At 39.3% G+C, this 20,655-nt stretch overlaps 1 protein-coding gene across 2 annotated transcripts in view; it reads right to left on the minus strand.

The window, feature by feature from the left end:
- Positions 1 to 20,655, minus strand: part of LOC106652109 (WD repeat-containing protein 47) — an 88,184-nt gene that overhangs the window by 27,743 nt on the left and 39,786 nt on the right. For both annotated transcript variants that reach the window (XM_023458438.1, XM_014370890.2), the window contains exons 7-8: positions 12,993 to 13,100; positions 12,838 to 12,913 (exon numbers count right to left, since the gene is read on the minus strand). In XM_023458438.1, the coding sequence (XP_023314206.1) occupies positions 12,838 to 12,913; positions 12,993 to 13,100 (184 nt within the window). The remainder of the gene's footprint in view (positions 1 to 12,837; positions 12,914 to 12,992; positions 13,101 to 20,655) is intronic.

A 20,655-nucleotide genomic window follows, 5' to 3' on the forward strand; every position in this document is an offset into this window, starting at 1 on the left:
CACCCTTTTATTATATTATAACATTGTCGGTGCAGGAGCTACGAGAGAGAAGAATAAAAAAAAAAGTTTCCCCGAGCAAAATTAGACGTTTTCACCTGGTATTCGTCGAAAGTGAATCGATCGAATTTGATGACTCTTTATTATCAGAAAATGAGCAATTTCTAGAATGAAGATTTTTTTCTTCCTCTATTTTTCGCTCTGACTTGGGTATGAAAAAATGATTTAATTCCCATAGTCACTGAAATACGGGGTAGGAGCGAGTAATTTTACATCTGGCTTCGAGGTATCGGCGAGAGCACTTGCAAATGTATCGCTAGTAGTTAGTTATTAGTGATAAAATAAATATATATAAATACGTTCGCTTTCACTTCTTGATATTTATGTAAAAGCTGATTTTTCTCAATATATTCATAGGATCGAAAGCCATCGAACTGCGGGAGCAGTTCATTTAGAAGATAGAGAATAAGTCAATATCCATGCTACGAAAGTTTACAAGTTTTGACAAATTTGACGGCTTATATTTTACATGATAAAAATTATCGCAACTTTTTTCCCCTAATTATCTCACTTCTTGTCCCAACACTTCCAGTTTGTATCAGGAAATAAATCAAATCGAACGCGTTACCGCCGTACGTGTATTTAATTAAATTCAAGAATCATCGTGTGGTCAAAGTAAACACATTTTATAGAGCCAGACAACTTTCAGACACTTTTCTTCCTGCATGAAAAAAAAAAATAATATATATACACACAAACAGAAGCGCAGCCGCAGCAGCAGCAGCAAACGATATCAAAACATCGCAGAAAAGAGTGAGTTTCTTGAGCGGCAAAAAACTTGTGCAACCATTAATGGCAATTCGAATTTCACAAAAGGCACGCGCGCGTATACATTCGTATACACAAAATCATGTCTACGAATCGCGCGCATATATACATCGCAGACTCATAAAGCGCAACACTCTCTGCGGTAAAAATATACGTATATATGAAAAAAAAAAAAATTAAAAGGCTGCGTCGGCGATTCAATTAACTGTAAACTCGTTCTCCCGCGGTGCGTGACACGAGTCCGTTGAAGACTGCACATACATAGAGAAATACATCGTTGCTTGAACAAAAATATATAGCCTCGTGGCTTATGGATAGAACACTCGTGTAGGTGTATATGTACGGCTAAAGAAAGAAATATGCATGACGCGCGAGCTGCGCATCTATATATGCGAGCGAAGATTCGCTCCGTTGAGATTTTCCGAGTTGGAAAAGTGTGCGTATGTGTGCGCGCGCACCGCCGGCAGGATGTTACTATACTCTACTATAACACGCATACTCCAGTTCTTTCTCTCTCCCTATATGCAACGTCATAATAGCCGCGCATTACATATTTGCCTCGTGTCGATTTAACGTAAATACGCGCATATTATACGAGACTATACAGCAGGATATATAAAATGCTCGCGAGCCACGACGACGACGATGATGATGACAAACGACGCATTATATGCCGCTGTTGTTGTTGCTGCTGGCATGGTGTAACGTATTGCGCCGGTCACAGATCATGAATTTTTTTTTTTTTCTTGAATCAGCTCCTCGAGGAGCATTACAACGTATGAGCGTATACTATCATGCATGCGTGCGTCCGCAGCGTGCATCATCATCGTCGTATAACTGTTTAAAGAAAGCATATATTGCCATGTGTGCACGCGCCACTTTGATTGCGAGTAAGCAGCGTGAAAGATAAGAGTTTGATTGGCGTTTGAATCGGATACGGAGATGTTTGAGCTTTTTTTCTAATTCGATTGGGCTCGATGAAGAATTAAGTGAAAATATTAAAGTGCCTGCTAGAACTATGGCTCTGTCCAAAAAAACTCATTTTTATCATTCTAAATCACCTATTGAAGATGAGATTTAAATTCAGCATTTTAAACTGATTTGGTATGCAATAGAGAATTAAAAATTGATACAATTTTTAAAAGGAGTCAATTTTATAACGATTTGCAGTATCGAGTGGTACACTTTTCAAGTATCGGTAATGTCCACCATAACCATGTGCTGCACTCTAAGGAGGTAACTCACCCAACAGTAGAAATAAATTTTCACCTAACCGATCGTGCTAGCAGATTGGTAGTTTTACGATCTTTCGAATTTCTACGTTACCGATACAAGCAGTTTCCAAGCAAGACCGCGCTGAGGCGCTAGTGTCACCTATTGCCGATTTCTCGTGCAGTTTTGTTGAACTTGCTATAGGTGTACGACTGCATAATTGTAAAAGTTAAAGAGTATCTTACCAGTGCGGTGGATTGATATATTGAATTCAACTCACCTGGAACAGAAAATAAACAATCAATTAATAATTATTGCCTTATTGAAATTTTTAAAGTGGATAAATTTATTTAAATTCTTTTTTTCCGGTATTTTTTACCCTTTTTTAATTTCTTCATTAAATTCTTATTTAGCTTGTTAACATTATTTTATTTACAATTGAGCCAGTTTCAAGCTAATTGTTGAAAAAAAACTTTTAATCCTTGCAGCTTGGTCATAATTTAGTGGCATGTCATTAGCCTAGCAGTTGAACACAAATATTTACAAGGTGTCAAATAGTAATCTTTGTTAAATAAAATACTTTTAAACCCAATTAATCCAATAATCAATTAATGTACACTGAATAAACTAAAAGAAATCTTGAAATCAGTTTTCATGATCGCACCCAAAACTCGCCATCATTAACACACAAAAGTACAACGCGACGAAATTATGCAACAAATCGCACGATAAAAACTGCAGTATCGAATTTCTCTGGATTTCAAACGAGAATTAAAAGTGGCATCTGCGACCATATAACTTTCACTTTAACGTGATTATGCATCGCCGGGCGGAAATCATACCTGCTTAAAGTTTTTTTCATTCCAGTGTACGTTGTACACGTGAATTGCGGTAATTTGTTGCAAGTGATAATAAGAGGCTACGGTGCGATTTTCACTCGTGGAATGAACAAAGTTTTCGAGTGTTTGTTCAAATTGCATAACTTAAAATGCATTATTATGAATTGTTCGAAGTCGATAGCTGCGTTCGATTGGTTTCCGCGAGAGCGATTCGGTGGCGAATTTAGGTTCACTTCTCGAGCCAGCAATAAACACTTTTAATATTACGCGCTAGAATCTTGGTAGAGATAGTTAACATGTTTTAAAATATATTATTTCCAATGATTTTTAGCCAATCGTTTTTCCAATTTCCAAATAATTTCCAAATAATTAAACACTTATAAAATGACAATTTATAAACTGCTTATACCAATTATCAATCAGCTTACATACAACAATAATACTTTGAGTCCTCGCCGGTAGATGGCGAGTACCTTTATCTGTAAATCTGCAAGTGGCAAAGTAAAGAAAATTATATAAGTTAAAGCTCGAATTTTCATATTTTCACATAAATTTCAGGATGAGTTTTAGGTAAAGTAATAAAGTAACAAGAATCTATATAAATTCAGTGTTTTTAGTGTTTTTTGTAGTTTTATTGGGCTCATTGAGGATTCCCTTAGATTATCGGTAATATGGGTTTAACGCAGAAAATTTTCCCTTTCAGATAAAATTAAAAACACTTTTATAAGAAATCTGAAAAGTTTACCGAAATTTCCAATGAATCTATTGGTTCCCTACTAGCCCTTGGACAACTCGAACGATGAAATTTTATTTTGTTATCGAAAAAGTATGGCAAATCGCGCATTTTGACGCACTGAATACACTTCTTTTTACACTGGAATTCACAAGCTTTCACGGAATATCAAAACTTGAAAAATTCACTTCAAAAGATTTGCCAATCAAAACCGATCACGAACACAGCACTGTTTCCTCGAACAAACAACACACACACACCCGATCCTTGAAAAACTGCACACGTGTGAATCCACCGAAAGCCCAAGCAGAAAAGGCAGAAAACGCGCTCGAAACGCGGTGGGCGCCCGCGAGAAGACAACTTTCCATTTCTACATGTAATACAGATATATACGAAAGCGCACGCGGCCACGCGACTCCACAATGTGCAGCAGCAGCGGCAGCAGCACCTCCTGAAAAAGCACATAGCGGGGGCATTACGTTATTACGTCGCTGCTGCACCGCTTCCACAAATGAACTTTTTTTCGCGCACGCACATAAGCACACGGTCTTTTCCGAGCTGCGTTTCTTTTGTTTTGGGCATCGAGTTTTACGATTATAGAAGTTTACGCGAGCGCGGAATGATTTTGAAGAGTTACAATTAAGGATATTGAGGAAGTCTACCTGTTGTGCAACACAGCTAAATGAGTTTATAGTGGATGAGAATATTTTTTCTTTTGCGGTATATAAAATGTAACAGACATTTTTATTTCCATTGGCAGTTTTAATTAGACATTTGAAGTTGCTAATAAGAATTTAGGACTTAATCCACATCGATTTATTTATCGATATATGAGGTAAATATTAGGTAATTTAGACAGTTCAAATAAACTGTCTTATCTTTAAAACTATTACTCTAGATTCAGTCGGCTTACTGAGCATATTAATTCGGGTTAATTTTCATTGCATAAAATAGGCTTAGTAGAATTCTTTATAAACATATCGAATAAATAATTTAAAATGCAAATGAAAGTTTTGCTCTACAATTGCATAATTTTTATTGAGTAACGATTTCAGTTTATGGTATGAGTTTGTTAATGCTTTAATCGGTCGAAAATAAAGAAATTACTGATAACTTTCTTTTTAAACATCATTAACAATATTTTTGGCGTCAATGATTATTAAGTTCATACACCATTGGAAAAACCCAAATGTAAAAAATAAACTCAATTATTAAACACTTATGTTAATAAATCAAGCTCCATGGAAGAGTCAGTATTTATGTGACATTAAAACATAAAATGTTTGCATGATTTTAGAGGGCCATGACTTCTGAAATTATCAAGACTATAAATTCAAAATTCGAACGCAATTTGATAAACTTTATGTGATAAATATTTTTCGATATTGGTTTCTAAATAACAATTTTATGATTAATAACAAATCTCGAATATAACGTTTTTTATCAGAACTTTAATTATAGCGTAACAAAATACTTCCCGACTTCCCTGTTGAGTAAAATTTAATTGTAACAAGTGTTTTTATTGCAGTAAGCGGGACAACTTTCTTTCCTTGTGAATTAAATTATTATCTTTTACCGAATAAAAACAATAACGTTGAGGTGCTCGTTGCGAAAGTAATTTCGATCGAGGCGCGAAAACTTGAACCTCGAATAGATTGATCGAAGTGATTGAAAAGTAATTTTCAAAGTTGAATAACTTTGCAAGACCACTAGTTATCATAGTTCAGTAACCATAACGCAGTTAATTTTTTAGCTTTAATATTTTTTGCTGCGTTTTTACTTCATGGTCAAAAATATTTATTAATTAGTATCATTGAAATGAATTGAATGAATAATTATTTACTGTTGCATTTAATTTTTAGTCATTTGAAAAAACCGAAGTGTAAAATGAGTTCACAGACTGGAAATAATTCGTGAAAATTTGCTCACTCGTATAATTAAAAATATAAACGACCGACTGAACCCACGCGCTAAACATTCTTATCTCGGTGAGACATAAAATAAGATATAAATGAGAAGAGGGGAAAAAACTACATTCACGATTCATATCAATATTATTATTCGTAGACACGGAATGGACCTATAACGGAATTGAATTAACATAATATGAATAGTTGTATGATGTAAGTTCAGTGTAATAAATCATAGGTCACTATATTTTGCAATTAAATTCATTTCCTAAAAAAAAGTTTGATACATTTTTTTCTAGTCTGTTCGATTTCCTCGGTATCATTACAAAACAAGCTCCGTATAACACATTTTTTATGCGAAGAAAACTTACTCTTAATTTATTTTAACTGCTCGTGATGCAATAATATTTACATAAACGATTTTCTTCTTTTCCAAGCTCACAACTGTTTCAGTTTTTTTTCTCATTCATACGGAATCGCCTTATTCGGACACGTGAGTGGGATGCAAGAACATTCTCGAATAGAAGAATGAAAAATTTTTTCAACAAGTTGAAAAAAATGTTGTTTTTTGCATTAAAAACAAGTGGGAAATTTTGTATTCAAGCAATACAATTAAATGGTTATTTAAATATGCCAAAAAAATTAAATTCTATAAATAAAGTGGGTGATGCAACGATCATTAATTAGAGAGTCTGGAGGACAGAATAACAAACATGAGAACGAGCGATGCCATGACATTTCAAAATACTACAATCACCGCATGATTTTTTAATTAACACCACGAAAGTGAAAAAAAAAATTGACGGAACAAAGCCAAGTACGATGAAGTGAAATATGCCATCAACCGAGCTACATGAAAAATTGTATTCACTTGGTAAAATATCAATGAAATAATTTGAATATAGTTTTTTAATAGTAAACACTCGAATAAAAGTGAGTCACTCGTTCGAATCGAAGGAGCGTAATCGAACTTTATCGATGACAGCAGAAAAAATAAAATTTGTTTTTCAACTTCATTTATTTCTCTCGCAGAGCTACCTCATGAAAAATTCAAACAAATTTTTATAAAGCTAAATCCAAAATCTTGCATCTGGAACGCCCAAACGCAGGAATAATACTTATTGGTCTTGCGCACTTGGTAGCATACCAATGAAGCTCGTGAGCTTGCACACAGCCGCATACCTGCGCGACGCGTCTAGATGCGTATACGTAATGTGCGGCACGTAAAGCCACGCTGCAGTCTTCGTGGCCCTGACCGTGCGCGAGTAAATGCGTTTTTAACGACAACACACAACAACGCGTTTGCGTCGCTGCTCGTGGGGTTATTTTTTTTTCTTCTAACGCACCGCAAAAAAAACTCATGAATACGAATGGAGTCAAACGAGCGCAACGGTGATAAAACGCGCGCGAGCAAGATGCTAATATTTCTATGTACGTTGAACGTCAACGAAAAAACGAAATGTCAAATCGTCCGAGCACGAGCTTGTTTGTAAATATAGAAGGTATATAGGATGTATGAGTCAGCGCGCGTGACGCTCCATTGTGCGACGCGCGATACACAAAAAAGTGAAAGTATTTTTTTCAAAAGGATGAATGTAATTTATAGGACGACGGGACATAGCTACCGTCCATTGTCTAGTTATATTGGTAAGACGATCACGAAGCTGCATTGTTCGATGAGATTTTCATAATAACTCGCGTCAATCAACGAGATCGTGTCATGAGAAAAAAAAAGAAGAAAAAAATCTCGTCTTAAAAGAAGCGAAATAATACGGATCTCCTCTCGCTTATTTACATAAATAAAATATATGCGCGTGCGCCACGATCAATTATTACGATATCCTATAAATATAAGCGTAATACCCTAATCACCTCGTCGTCCACGCTGGTGCCCATGTCGTCCTCCTCCCAAATAGCGTCATCGTAGCCACCGGAAGAGCCGACGCTGCCCCTGCGCTGCCTCTCCGGATCCCACGTTATCTTCTTCGGCGCCAGATTCTCCAGCGAGTCGGCCGAGAATTTCTGACTGTTGAGCAAGGCGGAGGTGGAGGAGGAGCGCGTCGTCGTCGTCGTCGTCGAAGGACCGCCGGAGGAAGTTCTGGCCTCGCCCCGGCTCGAATTCAATTTCTCCTTGATCTTGGCGGTACTGGACAGAACCGGCGCTATCGTGCCGTTCGCCAGAATACGGCCCGCCGGTCGCTTCAAGATCGGTTTGGGATTGATCGGTTTGGCGGCCGATTTTGCGGTCGCCGGTGTCGTGGTGGTGTGAGCGGTTTTCGACGACACCGACGACGTCGACGACGATACGCTTCTCAGCGAGCTCGTCGACTGGTTCAAACTTCCTCGACGCAGACCGCTCGTGGGAGGATGAGAATGATCCTTCTTACCGATCGCCGACGAGCTGTTGTTGTTGTTGTTATTGTTCATGGCGGAGTCTTTGCGGAGGGTGCTCGCAAAATTCGACGGATGAGAGTCTTTCGGCCTCGGCGACGCGGGAATATTCAACGATCCTCGTCTATTGTTCGGCGCCACCACGGCCGTGGTCACCGTAGTGGTCATCGTCGTTTTTGCGCTCTGAGCTTTTCCATTCTTACAGTTGGCCTTGTGATTTTTTCCGTGAATCTCGCAGCACTTGTCGATCTGCGTCTCGACCCTGACGATGCTGCGGCTCGTCTTGGTTGGCTTTTGCGTCGACTGGCCCACGTTGACGTTCTTGAACATCTCCTCCAGCCTCTTTATGGCGGCTTCTTGATGACTGGTCGGCATCTTTTTTACTCGTTTTTTATATTAGAATCTTGGATAAGACAAAACAGACCTCGCGCGGCGCGTCTAATCGACGAATCCACTCTGTTTTTTATTTCGCAAAGACTTCGATGTAGCAGTGCCTCTGTTTTTCAAATCGAGTTTACATGGACTTGCGTGGTACAACACAGCAGAGCTCGGTTGAAGAGTAGAAAAAACGATACATAACATATCTAACTAGGACGCCGAGAGTTTATTTCTGGCGAGCACGCCGTGAATCATTTATGGAGATTAACGGAGATACGGCCGCCGTATTATATAGCTATTCGAGAAAACGAGAGTTTCGTGTTTTATATGGGCTCCAACTTTTAAGTCTGTAATCGGTCAAATTGTTTTTCCAGATCAAGGCTGCATCGTCACGCAAAAAAAAAAAGGAAGAAACTAAAACGAATTGCCAAAAATGAGCCAAGTGCGCGAACTTGTAATAAAACTCGCTGCTTTCGACAAAAAAACCGCACACGATCCTTGGCATTTACCACGCACATACACTACAACAATCGATGCTCCACTAAATTTCACTACTCGTGCAATCGAGCTCCGAGTATCGCACCGAATAACAACACCCACCCACGCACACACAGACACTATCGCTTCGAAAACTGCTTTTCGGCAGCCTCTATATCAGCGCTATCGTGGCGTACGCGTATACACGGATGCATCGGCACAAAACAAAAATCACCGGTTGACGCGCTCGATCGCGTGCGTCGTGTGTTTCGGAGCCTCTCTCTCTGCGCCGCGATCCTTTGAGACAAGAGCGAGAAGAGAACGTCGGTGCGCGCCTCTCACGAACGACTAAGCCGAGTCGCGTACGCTATAGTGTCGAGGTTCTATAACACACATAACACACACACACACAATCGGTCCCACGACTTTGCCACTATATAATACACAACACATCCTATATTCGCGCGCACTCACACACGTGTAGCCACCCGCTGCTCGTGAACTGTGTGTATATACGAGCGGCGCCGCGAGTTCGCGTATGTAGTGTGCAATACCGATGCGAGAGAAAGAGAACTGCGCGAATATCTGTATGTGTGTATGTTGTATCATACGTCCCCACTTGCAATATATTATGTATGTGTATTATGTATGTGTATTATATATGTGTGTGTTGTTGTTATAAAGCATACGGCCAACGCGCCAGCCACGGGGCCCCCGCCATATTAGGTAAAACTCTCTTATACCTATAGGATGTAGCAGACTGCAGCAGCTGCTGTCACGGTCGCGATCGGCCGCGGAGCTGGAAATTATCCTATACACACATGCGTTCGAATTGCACATTTATTGGCGGTAAGCGTTGGCCCTGATCGTGTTCGGCCGACTCGAAAAATCGGATCGTATCGATCGATCGATCTGGCGGCTTCTTTCGCGCGGAGATCGCGCATCCTCAAATATATATATCATGTCATTGGTGTGTGCAATATGCGTCGAGAGTCGTTCGAGCGTTATATTCTTACTGCCGATTTTGGCTTGTCTCCGACACGACCAAATGCAGCGATCAGTCGCGTGCACGAGAAAAGAACGAATTCGATCTAGAGGCGTGTAGTGCAAAAACTTTGTGTGACGCAAATGTTGTAGCAGAACGCGCGCGTGAGCCCCGATTGTATAAAGCTTTTTTTTTCATCGGAGTAATGCATAAACCACGAGCTACAAATCGTCTAGCATCTATACTTTATTACGCGGACATAAATTCACTACTCATCGGGTAGTTCATTATTTCAATAATATCTCGAGGATCGATAAAGTCAATGGGATTTAGAGCCTTTGATCGCCTCGCCTCAGTAACGAAGTGCCGCAAAGTTAAATTGTAAAATCTTTCATCCATCATAATTACAGATTGGCCCGATAGCCGAGAGAACACTGTGTGTAACGTGTATCTTTACGCTCCTCCTTTCAAAGCAAACACTAAAATCGTCTCTTGGCGTCTTGAATACACATATTCCTATACGCCAATGCTAATAAATGTATATATGTACGTTGTAAGAGCCCCGCGACGCCGGATGCTTTGAACATTATTTAATACCTCGTGTAAACACGAAAGTGTATAGACGAAAAAAAAGCAACGAGAGACATACAAGAGTTCGTACTATCAAATCCGACGCGTTAAATATTTGCTCGGAGCGTGTCGCGCTCGTGTTATAATCGTTGTAACGGAACGTTCTTAGATCTAGCGGATGCGCAGTGACTGTCGCCTTTTTTTTTATTTTTCACGCATCAAAATCATGTATTTATATAAATGAGCGACGAGAATCGCACGCGCGGTTCAAGTGTATATCTCGACGGTGCACTTGGAGTGCACTTTAGTAGACAGAGGTGATCTGCGGTTTCTAAGTATGAGAGAGAGAGGACCGAGGAGGAAAAAAAGAATTAATTCAATGAGACACGCATTTTATTGTGAGCAACGGATACATCGGCGTTCTTGACCGCGTTTCGCATACGCAGCTATTTCTTTCAGGAGGAAGTGGCCTTGATGCTTCGACTTTTTTAACAATAGATGCTAATGAGAGTATAGGTTTGAGAGATGACTTTGTTGTCGCTTCTGATATACTGTTGGAATGTCTAAAGTGGACGATGACGAAAAGTTCGTGATAAGTTCGAGCTTTCGAATCGCATAAACTTCACTGATCTTGAACGTTTCAAGCGTATTATAATTTACGGAGCTTGTGACCGATTAAAGCCTAATGAATGAAAATAGTAAATAAGCTCTTGAAACGCGTTGATTAATCAAACGTGAAATTAAATCACTTTTTAAGTTAGTCAAGATTTATAGCCGTAGCAGAAAGATCCAAAAATTAATTATACACTTCATTTGGCCACTCAAGATCTTTGCGCGATCGCATACACGACATTCGTGCAAGAAAAATAGTAGCAGGCACTGTCAAGATGCACTAATAGCTCGTCATTACTGAGTACACACAAATAGTGCAAATTGTCGTTGGATACACGAGAAAAAATACACGCACAATGTGTGCGAGGATGAACGCGACGCATTGTGCCACCCGTGCTTTAACCTACATAATAATAGCTGCCAATATCGACACTCGATCGCGTCGCACTTCGACCGCGAATCGATGTTTTCCGTCAATTAAGGCTCCATTCACTAAGTAAAAAACAAAAAATATCTTCTCGTATTTGTACGCGATCGCGGCTGATATTTATATACATTTTTACGAAAACACCTACAATGCGCGAGCTCTGTTGTGCGCTGCTCACCTTGATAAACGGCGTCATCGCGTGGCAGGCGATCGGCGCAGAGAGAGAGAGACGTCGCTCGCCGGCCGGTAATATACAAAACGCGCGAAGAAACTTTCCGGATAGAGGCGAGGCGAGGGCGTACTCACGCTCGTTTAATAATAATAATGGCCTCGTGAAAAAAAAGGTTCTCTTTTTTTCGCCAAATTATACATTTTTCCGGATGGGTTTGCCGCGCGCTAGATTATCGGATGATGAATGTCTATATGAAAGCTCGAGTTCAAAGTCGCGGCTAATTGATTTGAATTAATCGAAATAATAAAGCTATCGATATCCCAGCAGCTTTTTAGATATCATATGGGCGCAGGTTTATTATACGCGACGATTTCAATTACGTCAGTGCGGCGATGATGATATCGAGGCTCCATCGGATTACGCAATGGACACGCGTGCGAAACATGACGATCGAATTAAAAAAGGAAGCAAAAAATTGACGCGATAAAATACTATATCGATTAAATTTTGGGCTGGGGATTTGGAAACGCCTAATTGGATTGTAGTTTTAAGAGGATGATCAAATTAGAAAATTAACGTACATAATGTAAATAGCAGCCGAATTACAGCGATCGTGAGTCTACGTAATACGATCGACATTTCAGGTAGTAAAATATTTTAGTGACCTTGATTTCTCATCGCTCGTATAGTAATAACACGATTCGTTAGCATGTGTGCAGCACCTGCATGCATATTTATTCGCGTCTTGTAATTGACTCTCTTCTCTTATCGTGCTTCTGTGGCTCGATTTTATTTATAAAACCACAGCGTCGACGGGAAAATACCTTTTTTCGAACCTAATAACCATCATCCGATCAAAGATAATCCAACGATTTGATTTTTTTTTTCTCTCGTTCTAGTCGATGATCGGACTTTTCGGAATTAGCACCCGGCGGCACACATCTATCTACACACGAAGCTGCATGAAAGCGAACTTGTACAATTGCAACGATTTGCACGCCGCCCATAAACGCTTACTCGCGCGCGCGCGCCTTGATATTATTATTTGATCGAAAGGCCAGAAAATTGAGCGTTACGCTTTCCACCGACTTTCAGGCTTGCCGCTGCACGCGAGCAGCTCGTAGCGCACGTACCTACACTATATACGTGTGCATCTTTATGGCTGTGATATATTTATACCGCTAAATTCGCGCGAGTCGTTGTTTTGCGGCTCGCTCTTGATATTGAACTCTTGTTATGTACAAGGATATACAATAGACAAAAAATGTTCACAAAGTGTTGTAACTAAAGGCGTGAGAAAGCTTACCTTCATGGGTTTGACGATTTCGTAATTTCCCTCGTGTATCCGGGACTCGAAGTTCGACGAGGATGAATTTTGTCTTCTGCGATCGAAGGTAATAAACAAAATTTATTACTTAATAAAATTTCGTACATAATTCACGAAGAAGAGTAAACACTTACGTTAGTTGATCCGAGCCATTCGACGTTGGTTTCGGCGAGAGCACTCCCCCGGTCTTGGCAGGCGTTAAGGGCGCCGGCGATTGCACTTTGTTGAGAGGCATTTTCATGCTGAAACCAATGTAATGCTTTCAATTACTAAACTGCAATCAATCATTTTTTTATCTTGTATATCAATTGTGATGAATTGAAAGACTTAACGGTACCAAAGTTGATTTAATTTATTTTCAATAGCGGAGAGCCTATTATAACTAATAGCTTCTATATAATTAACTTAAACTTTTCCATTATCCACTTGCGTGTATTTAATTAATAGGGATAATATTTAAAAAAATGCAATAAAATTTTTATCAAATCGACAATCGATTGAAAAATAATCCTATCTTTTGGCCTTCATCAATAAACAAGGTAACGGTTTTCAGTAATAAAAACAAATGCTCTCGATACAATGAAATTTTCAATTAAGCTGCCTCGAAATTCCTCAATCGAGATCCGAACGATAATCGTGAATCATCATCGCATCGATACCAACAAAAAAATGTTCATTATTGTCTCTTACGAGAGAAACACATAGAAATTCCAATTGCAGGCAGCGCTCCTACATACTTCCAAGGGCAATACAAGCGGCGGCAATCAAATATAAAAGAGGAAACGATCTTGTGCCGCAATTGACATGGCATTATTTACCGATTGGGCGGCGTGTTTCCTCTCTTGTTATTGTTGTTGTTGTTGTGTCCATTGGCGATCGTCGCCATCATCAACTGCTGCTGCTGCTGCTGTTGATGATAAAGCTGTTGTTGCTGCTGCTGTTGACGATTATTCACGGACACGCTCACGCGCTCGGCTATGCGAAAGCGAGGCACCGTTGGCTTGTGGTACATCATTTTCCACTGGGTTGCACTGCGGCAGCGCAGCAGCAGCAACGACGGCGGCGGCGCCCGCGTACCGAAGAGGATATTTACCCAGCCTTAACCGTTCGGCACGCTTATACTTTATACACACGATACGCCGGGACGACTGTGTCTCGCGAAGCCGAGTCGAGTCCTTGGCGACCGCGAGCCGTGTATGGAAAAACGAACGATGTATGTATAGGATATATCGTCCTCGACACACTGAGGATTTTTTCGGCGACCGAGTGTGAATTCGATTGTTTTTTGTTGTCTGTTACAACTGCTGCTGCTGCTGCTGCCGCGTCCCTTTATCGGGCTCAATGAAACTTGGCTTGTAATATATATTTTATAGCCTCGACGAACTGAATATCGGAGAGATCGAAATGTAGGTTACGCCCGAAAGGTCTCGAAGCCCATAAATTTTGCAAACTCCTCGCGAGTCGCGGTGGCATGAATCATTGGGAGAAATATATAATGTTCATTTGCACGCACCGAGGAGTTTAACGGCGCGCGAGTAATGTCAACACGCGCGTGTTGTCACGGTGTAACACAAAAGCGCGTCACTCGCGAGCTCGTCGATACGGCACTGTTATCACTCTAGCTCGTTCGTTCGCAAAAAAAAAAAAAAAAAAAAAAAAAAAAAAGAAAAGAATCGATCAAAGATTCACATCGAAGACAGCAGCTTCGTGAAGTATAAACTTTTCACACCTCGAAAGCTCGCGCACTCGTTCACTCACTGGAAGCACTCGATTGAAAAAGTCAAGTTCACTTATTACCCGCGTAAAATGAAGCCGAGCTTACACACGCGCGAGCGAGCCGAGTCAAACTTTTTTTTTTTTTTTTGGCTTTTTTTCAATTCATCGAGAACGATTAGCGGAAAGAGACCGCCGCTGTTGTAACGGGCGTGTGAAATTTCGATATCGCGAGCCAAAGTGCAGTGGCGTGTGTTATACAGCACGCGAGATATATAACCACTCGCGAAGACGGCCGCCGAGTATTTGAAGCGGGCGCGTGCTCCGGCCTCAACGTATATAGGCAGCGCTATATAGTGATTATACCAGCGGCGGCAGCAGCAGCTTGCATGCATCGGTACGTACACTGCAACTGCAAGTGCACCGAACGTATGTACGATATAGCTTCGCGTCTCTCCGCACGTATATAATACGTTATTTCTCCCGCTGCTGCTGCTCACTTACTCTCTCTCTCTCTCTCTCTCTCGTTGTGTGTACCACACGGACATAATGTGCGGTGCAAAGCGTTCCATACTGTACTCTCCTCGGCGACGTTATTAATAAAATCGAGTGGTGCACAAGTGCGCGCGCGCGCGTGAGGGATGTTGCGTTGTAGCTGCTGCACGTCGTGTAGAGAAAGAGAGATGCGCGCCTATATACACCGCCGAGCTTCCGGTCGTTTACAAAGTTCGAAATATTTGATCGATAATTATGTGTTTTTGCGTGGTATTTATAGAAATGCACAATGAGAATTAACAGCGATACAGATAAAAAGTTGAGCGGGGACGAGCCAAATTTTTCGAGGGCGAGCGCGAGCTCGTGCATCGTAATCGTAAAGGTATTTATCGCGGGTATATAGCAGCTGGTTCAAAACGGCCGAGAAGTTGAGGATTTATTTCACTTTTGTGCGAGTTTTGTGCACGGGGGCCTAATTCTGCGAGTCTCGAATGGCTCATCGAAAATGCGATTCCTACAAAGTTTGGCATATTTTAACCTACCTAATTTTTGACGTCATTGCGGTGTGCAATAAGTAGGCTCGATACCCTGGATTTTACCTCGTTGCAACGTGACAAATTGAATTGCTAGAGAAGAATCTAAATTTAGCTCACGTAAAAGGCTTAATAAGGATTTTGAATCGACATTATAATGCGTCGATTACTCACTTTAGAGACTCTCTTATCGAGAGAACCTTGACAGCCTTACAATACTCGTTCGTATACAAATCATTACGATATTCGAAATTATAAATTTGTTTCGTTTATGATTACGAATGAATTCATTCAATGTAAAATGTCTCGAATAAGTTGTAAAATGAAAAAATATAATAAAATAAGAAGAGTAATATATTTTCAAAACAATGAGAACTTCATTCATTCTCTCACGTGGAAACTGCTAAAACATAAGCATTACCATAAAGTACCAACAATTATGCGACTCGTCGCATTCCAATGAAATGAAAAAAAAAAAATAATTCTACAGAAATTCTACGACCGAAGAGAGCCGAGAGAATAGAGCCGGCCGAGCCTCTCTCGGCTGCGTATATAGAGACAGGAACATACGCGTACTGCGATGCGTTAAGAGCAGCGAGTCTACTCCTCTCTCGGGCGAATATAAATAACAATGTAGTATATAGAAAGAGAGAGAGAAAGAAAGAGGAAGAAAAAAAATTTTTTTTTCTCTCTTCGCCATCATCCTGGGCGATGCGTCTAGCAGCTGTCGTGGTGCTGTGTTTGTACGCGTCGTCGTCGTACGTACTCTCCGTTATTTTACACTCTTGGTGCGCAACGTCGCGATGTGATGTAGTATATGCGCACTTACTCTTCTGCTGTCGCGATGCACTTCGTTACATTAATACAGACACGCAGATCTAAGCTTTTGACACTGCGTCATCGTACATTTTTCAAGAAATTAAATGAATGAGAATTTTCGGCATGTACTCGTATGTTCACGTATTTACATAGTCGATGGACTTGTTTGTCTCATAGAGCTGCGAGCATTCAACCCGAGCGGAAGCTCGAGAGCTTCATCTTTTACAGACGTTCAAAAAAAAAACGGCAAGAGAGAGAAATTCTAGCAGAAATTCTAGATTCTAGCAGTTATCTTATGATAAATCGTTCAAAAAATGCTGCTGCATTGTTACATATACCACACGAAGAGCAGCAGATTCTTGGCACACGATCGACACGAGCCAAGCTGCGATGCACGCCAGCGTGAAATTGCTACAAGTTTTTTGCTGGCCTTATATATATCTTGCGCACATATACAGAAATCGTAATCAATTTAGCAAAATTAATTCTTTGTATTATGGGAATTTCAACGCGGAGAAATAAGCGCACACACGCGCGCGCACCTGTATAGAAAATAAAATGAATAGAAAGCTATCGCTGACGATGATGGTCAGCAGGCTGAGAAAAAAAAGAAAAATTGACGTAGCGGCAAAAAAATTTGACGCATCAGTAAATAATTCTGCGTCTGGCAACGTAGAAATAAGTATTAGTTGCTTGTCTTAATGAGAGAAATGCAGAGATTAGCTCGTGTAATCGAGAAAAAATTCTACAAATACAATCACATCACTTTTACTCACTCGTGTTTAATTTTTTTAATTTTATTACAAGTATGAAAATCACGTAATGTTTTCCAGTCAGTACATCATAATTGTTGTAATCAAACATATGGAGTAAGCAAATTTTTCAGTTCAGTCGGGTGGTAGTTATGAACAATACTGAATGAGTTTTTTGAATAATCCATGTGATTCTCTCATAAAAAATTATTTTTTATTTTAGATTATTTAATTGTCTTTGTCATCTATATCTATTTCAATCTATCAACATTAAGTCATACCTCTTAATATGTGACAAATTAAAGAAATCTTTCATCGTTTTATTTTCAATTGCATTAAAAGCTTTAAGATTGGTTTTTAGGAGTATTTGACATTTATTTTAAAACACTGTAATATTATTAATTGTAAGCTGATAAAATTTTGAGTCCCTTTATTTAGCAAGTTTAATTGTTTAACGACTCACTCGAAGTAAGTTTGATAATATAGAAAAGTAAGGAAAAAATCATTCCAAGTCAAGAAAATCAGCGATTTACTTACTAATCAAAAAACGGCGTGCTATACAATTAATGTAAAGAAAAAACAGAACGCGCTTCAGATTCATACGACGATTATACTACTTGAGCTTTTTAGACCGAATTATGTAGACACACACAATCACCGTTACACGCCGTAAAATTGTTGGCGTAAACAACTCTAACGCGCGACAACCCACATATTACGTGTACAAGTACGGCGTTTTTGAATTGATGTCACTTGCACGCGATAGAAGAGTTTGCACTTAGTCGCGGCAAATTTTGCACTTTTTCATTCGTATTACGCGGCGAGTCGTCTACCACTGTCCGTTTGAGCTCGCGTTACATGTTTTACTTTGGTAGGTGGGTGAGCATGTGTTCTTTTTTCATATTAATTTTGATATACATGATATGCATTTATATTAATATATAATTTTGAATTAATGAGTTTCGATCGACGAATAAACAAGTGATATCGAAACAAGGATTTAGATCAATATAATGAACGGGAAAAAACGAAGTGAGAGTCAACGACATAATTTAGAGCGATGCACGTGACGCGGGTGACTTGACTGGCAAATTACCAAGATCGTGTTAGACAAGCAGTTTTTATCATGAGTTTCTACTACAAGCGAGATTTATGAGTAGATGAATATAAGTATGAGGTCTTCATTTTCACTGCAGAGTACATTGACGTTATAATTATATACTCTGTCTCTCTTAGCTAAATACGAAAAATATTTTGATGTTTTGGATGTTGGTGAAATCATTTGCTACAAATTTATTTCAATGAAGTACACAAGCAATATAATTATTTAGGGGATAACATGGAAAGATGAGTTGGTAAAGCGGCATTTTTCCGCCAATCAATGGCTTAAATAGAGATGGTGCTATCGCCATTCCTAATACTGAATAAAGTAATTTAATCGCAATGGCATCGTCTCGGTTCGAGTAAATGATAAGGAAAAATATACCATATTGCCATTACCAACACATCCTGCTCTTCTCCGTATGTTTTGTCATTGGATTGGTATGCATTAATAGAAGGTATCAATAATGTCTGAAAATAATCAAGAGAGCAAAAATCATCATTACAAACTCAAATTATCAATGAAAACCGTTACCGATAATTTACAAAGGCGGTGGGTATAGGATAAAATGACTTCTAATTAAAATTTATTTAAATTTATTAGCAAGAAACTTTTTGTACACTTGATTTATTTGTTAATTCTAAAATGAAAACGAATATTGCAAATGCGGGACCTCCGACTATCATTGAAAATAAAAAATTCATTTCTTCCAATCTCAACGTCATTTCCTCCTCATCCTTTGTATAGCCATCCATATAAATGGATTCAAAATACTTTTCTGTAATTCCAGTCTCATAGAGTCTCAACAAGATACGATTGAACTTTGTCAGCAAGAACCAGTCCGGTCTTACTGGATAAAGTACAGGTCGAGTCATGAGCAGCGGCTTCGAGATGTGAATTAAATTGGACTCGTGGCCCCCATTGACGCCAATAAACAAGGATCCTGCGATACAAATCACCTGCTCCTGGTGTACTATTTTATCGATGCAACCATGAAAATCATCATATGCTATCACAGTCCTCCCAGTGATTGTCTTTATTAAATTTGCCAAAGGGGTATGAACGTAAATCGTCAATTTATTGTTGTTTTTAAGGTCATCGATAGTCTCGATGTTAGACTTGTAATCGTTGACTGTATTCACAGCGCTCAACAGCCCTGCGAGATAGACGCTGGAACAGGACGTCAGTAAGATGACGGTGCACATGAGTATTCGCTCAGACGCATAGCGAGCCCGTTCGAAGGTTCGCTTATCCATGGATGACGTGAATGTTCGTACAAACTCGAAGTATGAGATACTCCAGGATAGTTTCAAGATCACTTTCGAAACTAACAAAAACATTATGAAGGATAGGACAATGTTGACGAGGATGTTCGGATCTACCGCAGAGATGAACTTTTGCGTTCCACTGACCACAGTTTTATGTGACATAACATGCAGGGTGTTACTCTTTACGAAATTTGATTGCATTTTCCAATGATCGCCCATTGTGTTTACGCGAATGATGACATCGATTTTACCGTCGACGAGGTCGAGAAATGCTCCTTGGAATTTACCTTCGGCATCTACAATGGGCGATACAATGTATAATTTTACATCATAACTCACTCCCATGTGTTTAAGTATTATTTCCGTTAGACCCGGATAATTTTCCTTGATTTCAGAGAGCTCAATTTTGGATGATCTGGGAATGTATATCGATCGGTTTGCTACATTAGCACCAAGCAACACTTTGTAATGAGACAAATCGATTGTTCTGTCAAAGTGACACTTTTTATAATCTATTGAGTAAAACGAAAATATAATTCATAAATTCCAAAATAAAATTATAGTCGTCAAATTTGTGAACTACCAACCCTCGATCATTGACAATTCGGTGATATCACAAGTTAACAATGTCCAATTCACAGCATTCCTCGTGGAATTGACTCCTATTTTCCAAAAGGATGTGGCTATCGAGGAGAACGGTTTATAAGTATAAAGCATATCACTGTGATTTGAAGTCACACACGAATAAAAAATGTTTATAAGTTCGAATTTCCAAGACAAATTTAACACTGAATGAATTGAAGGACAGGAAGCTGTAGGATTTTTATTTACCACTATAAAAGATGCTCGACTGTTCCAGAAAATAGAGTTACTAAAGGCTTCAAGAAATGTTAAAAAATCAAAATCCCACGACTCTTCAATGATAACGATACTAACCGGGTAAGTTTTTCTTTTTATAACTGTCTCATTAATTTTAAATATATTTTTCAAAAGTTGATAACGAGTAGAATTTAGTAAATTATTAAATCCAGTCATATTAAATATTAATAAAGAAGAATAACTGTCACTCAAAAAAGATATCTCGCTGCTACTCCAATTGCCAAATATCATAATAT

Source organism: Trichogramma pretiosum, unplaced genomic scaffold (assembly GCF_000599845.2).
Source record: "Trichogramma pretiosum strain Unisexual culture from Peru unplaced genomic scaffold, Tpre_2.0 scaffold13, whole genome shotgun sequence".
Lineage (NCBI taxonomy): Eukaryota > Metazoa > Arthropoda > Insecta > Hymenoptera > Trichogrammatidae > Trichogramma > Trichogramma pretiosum.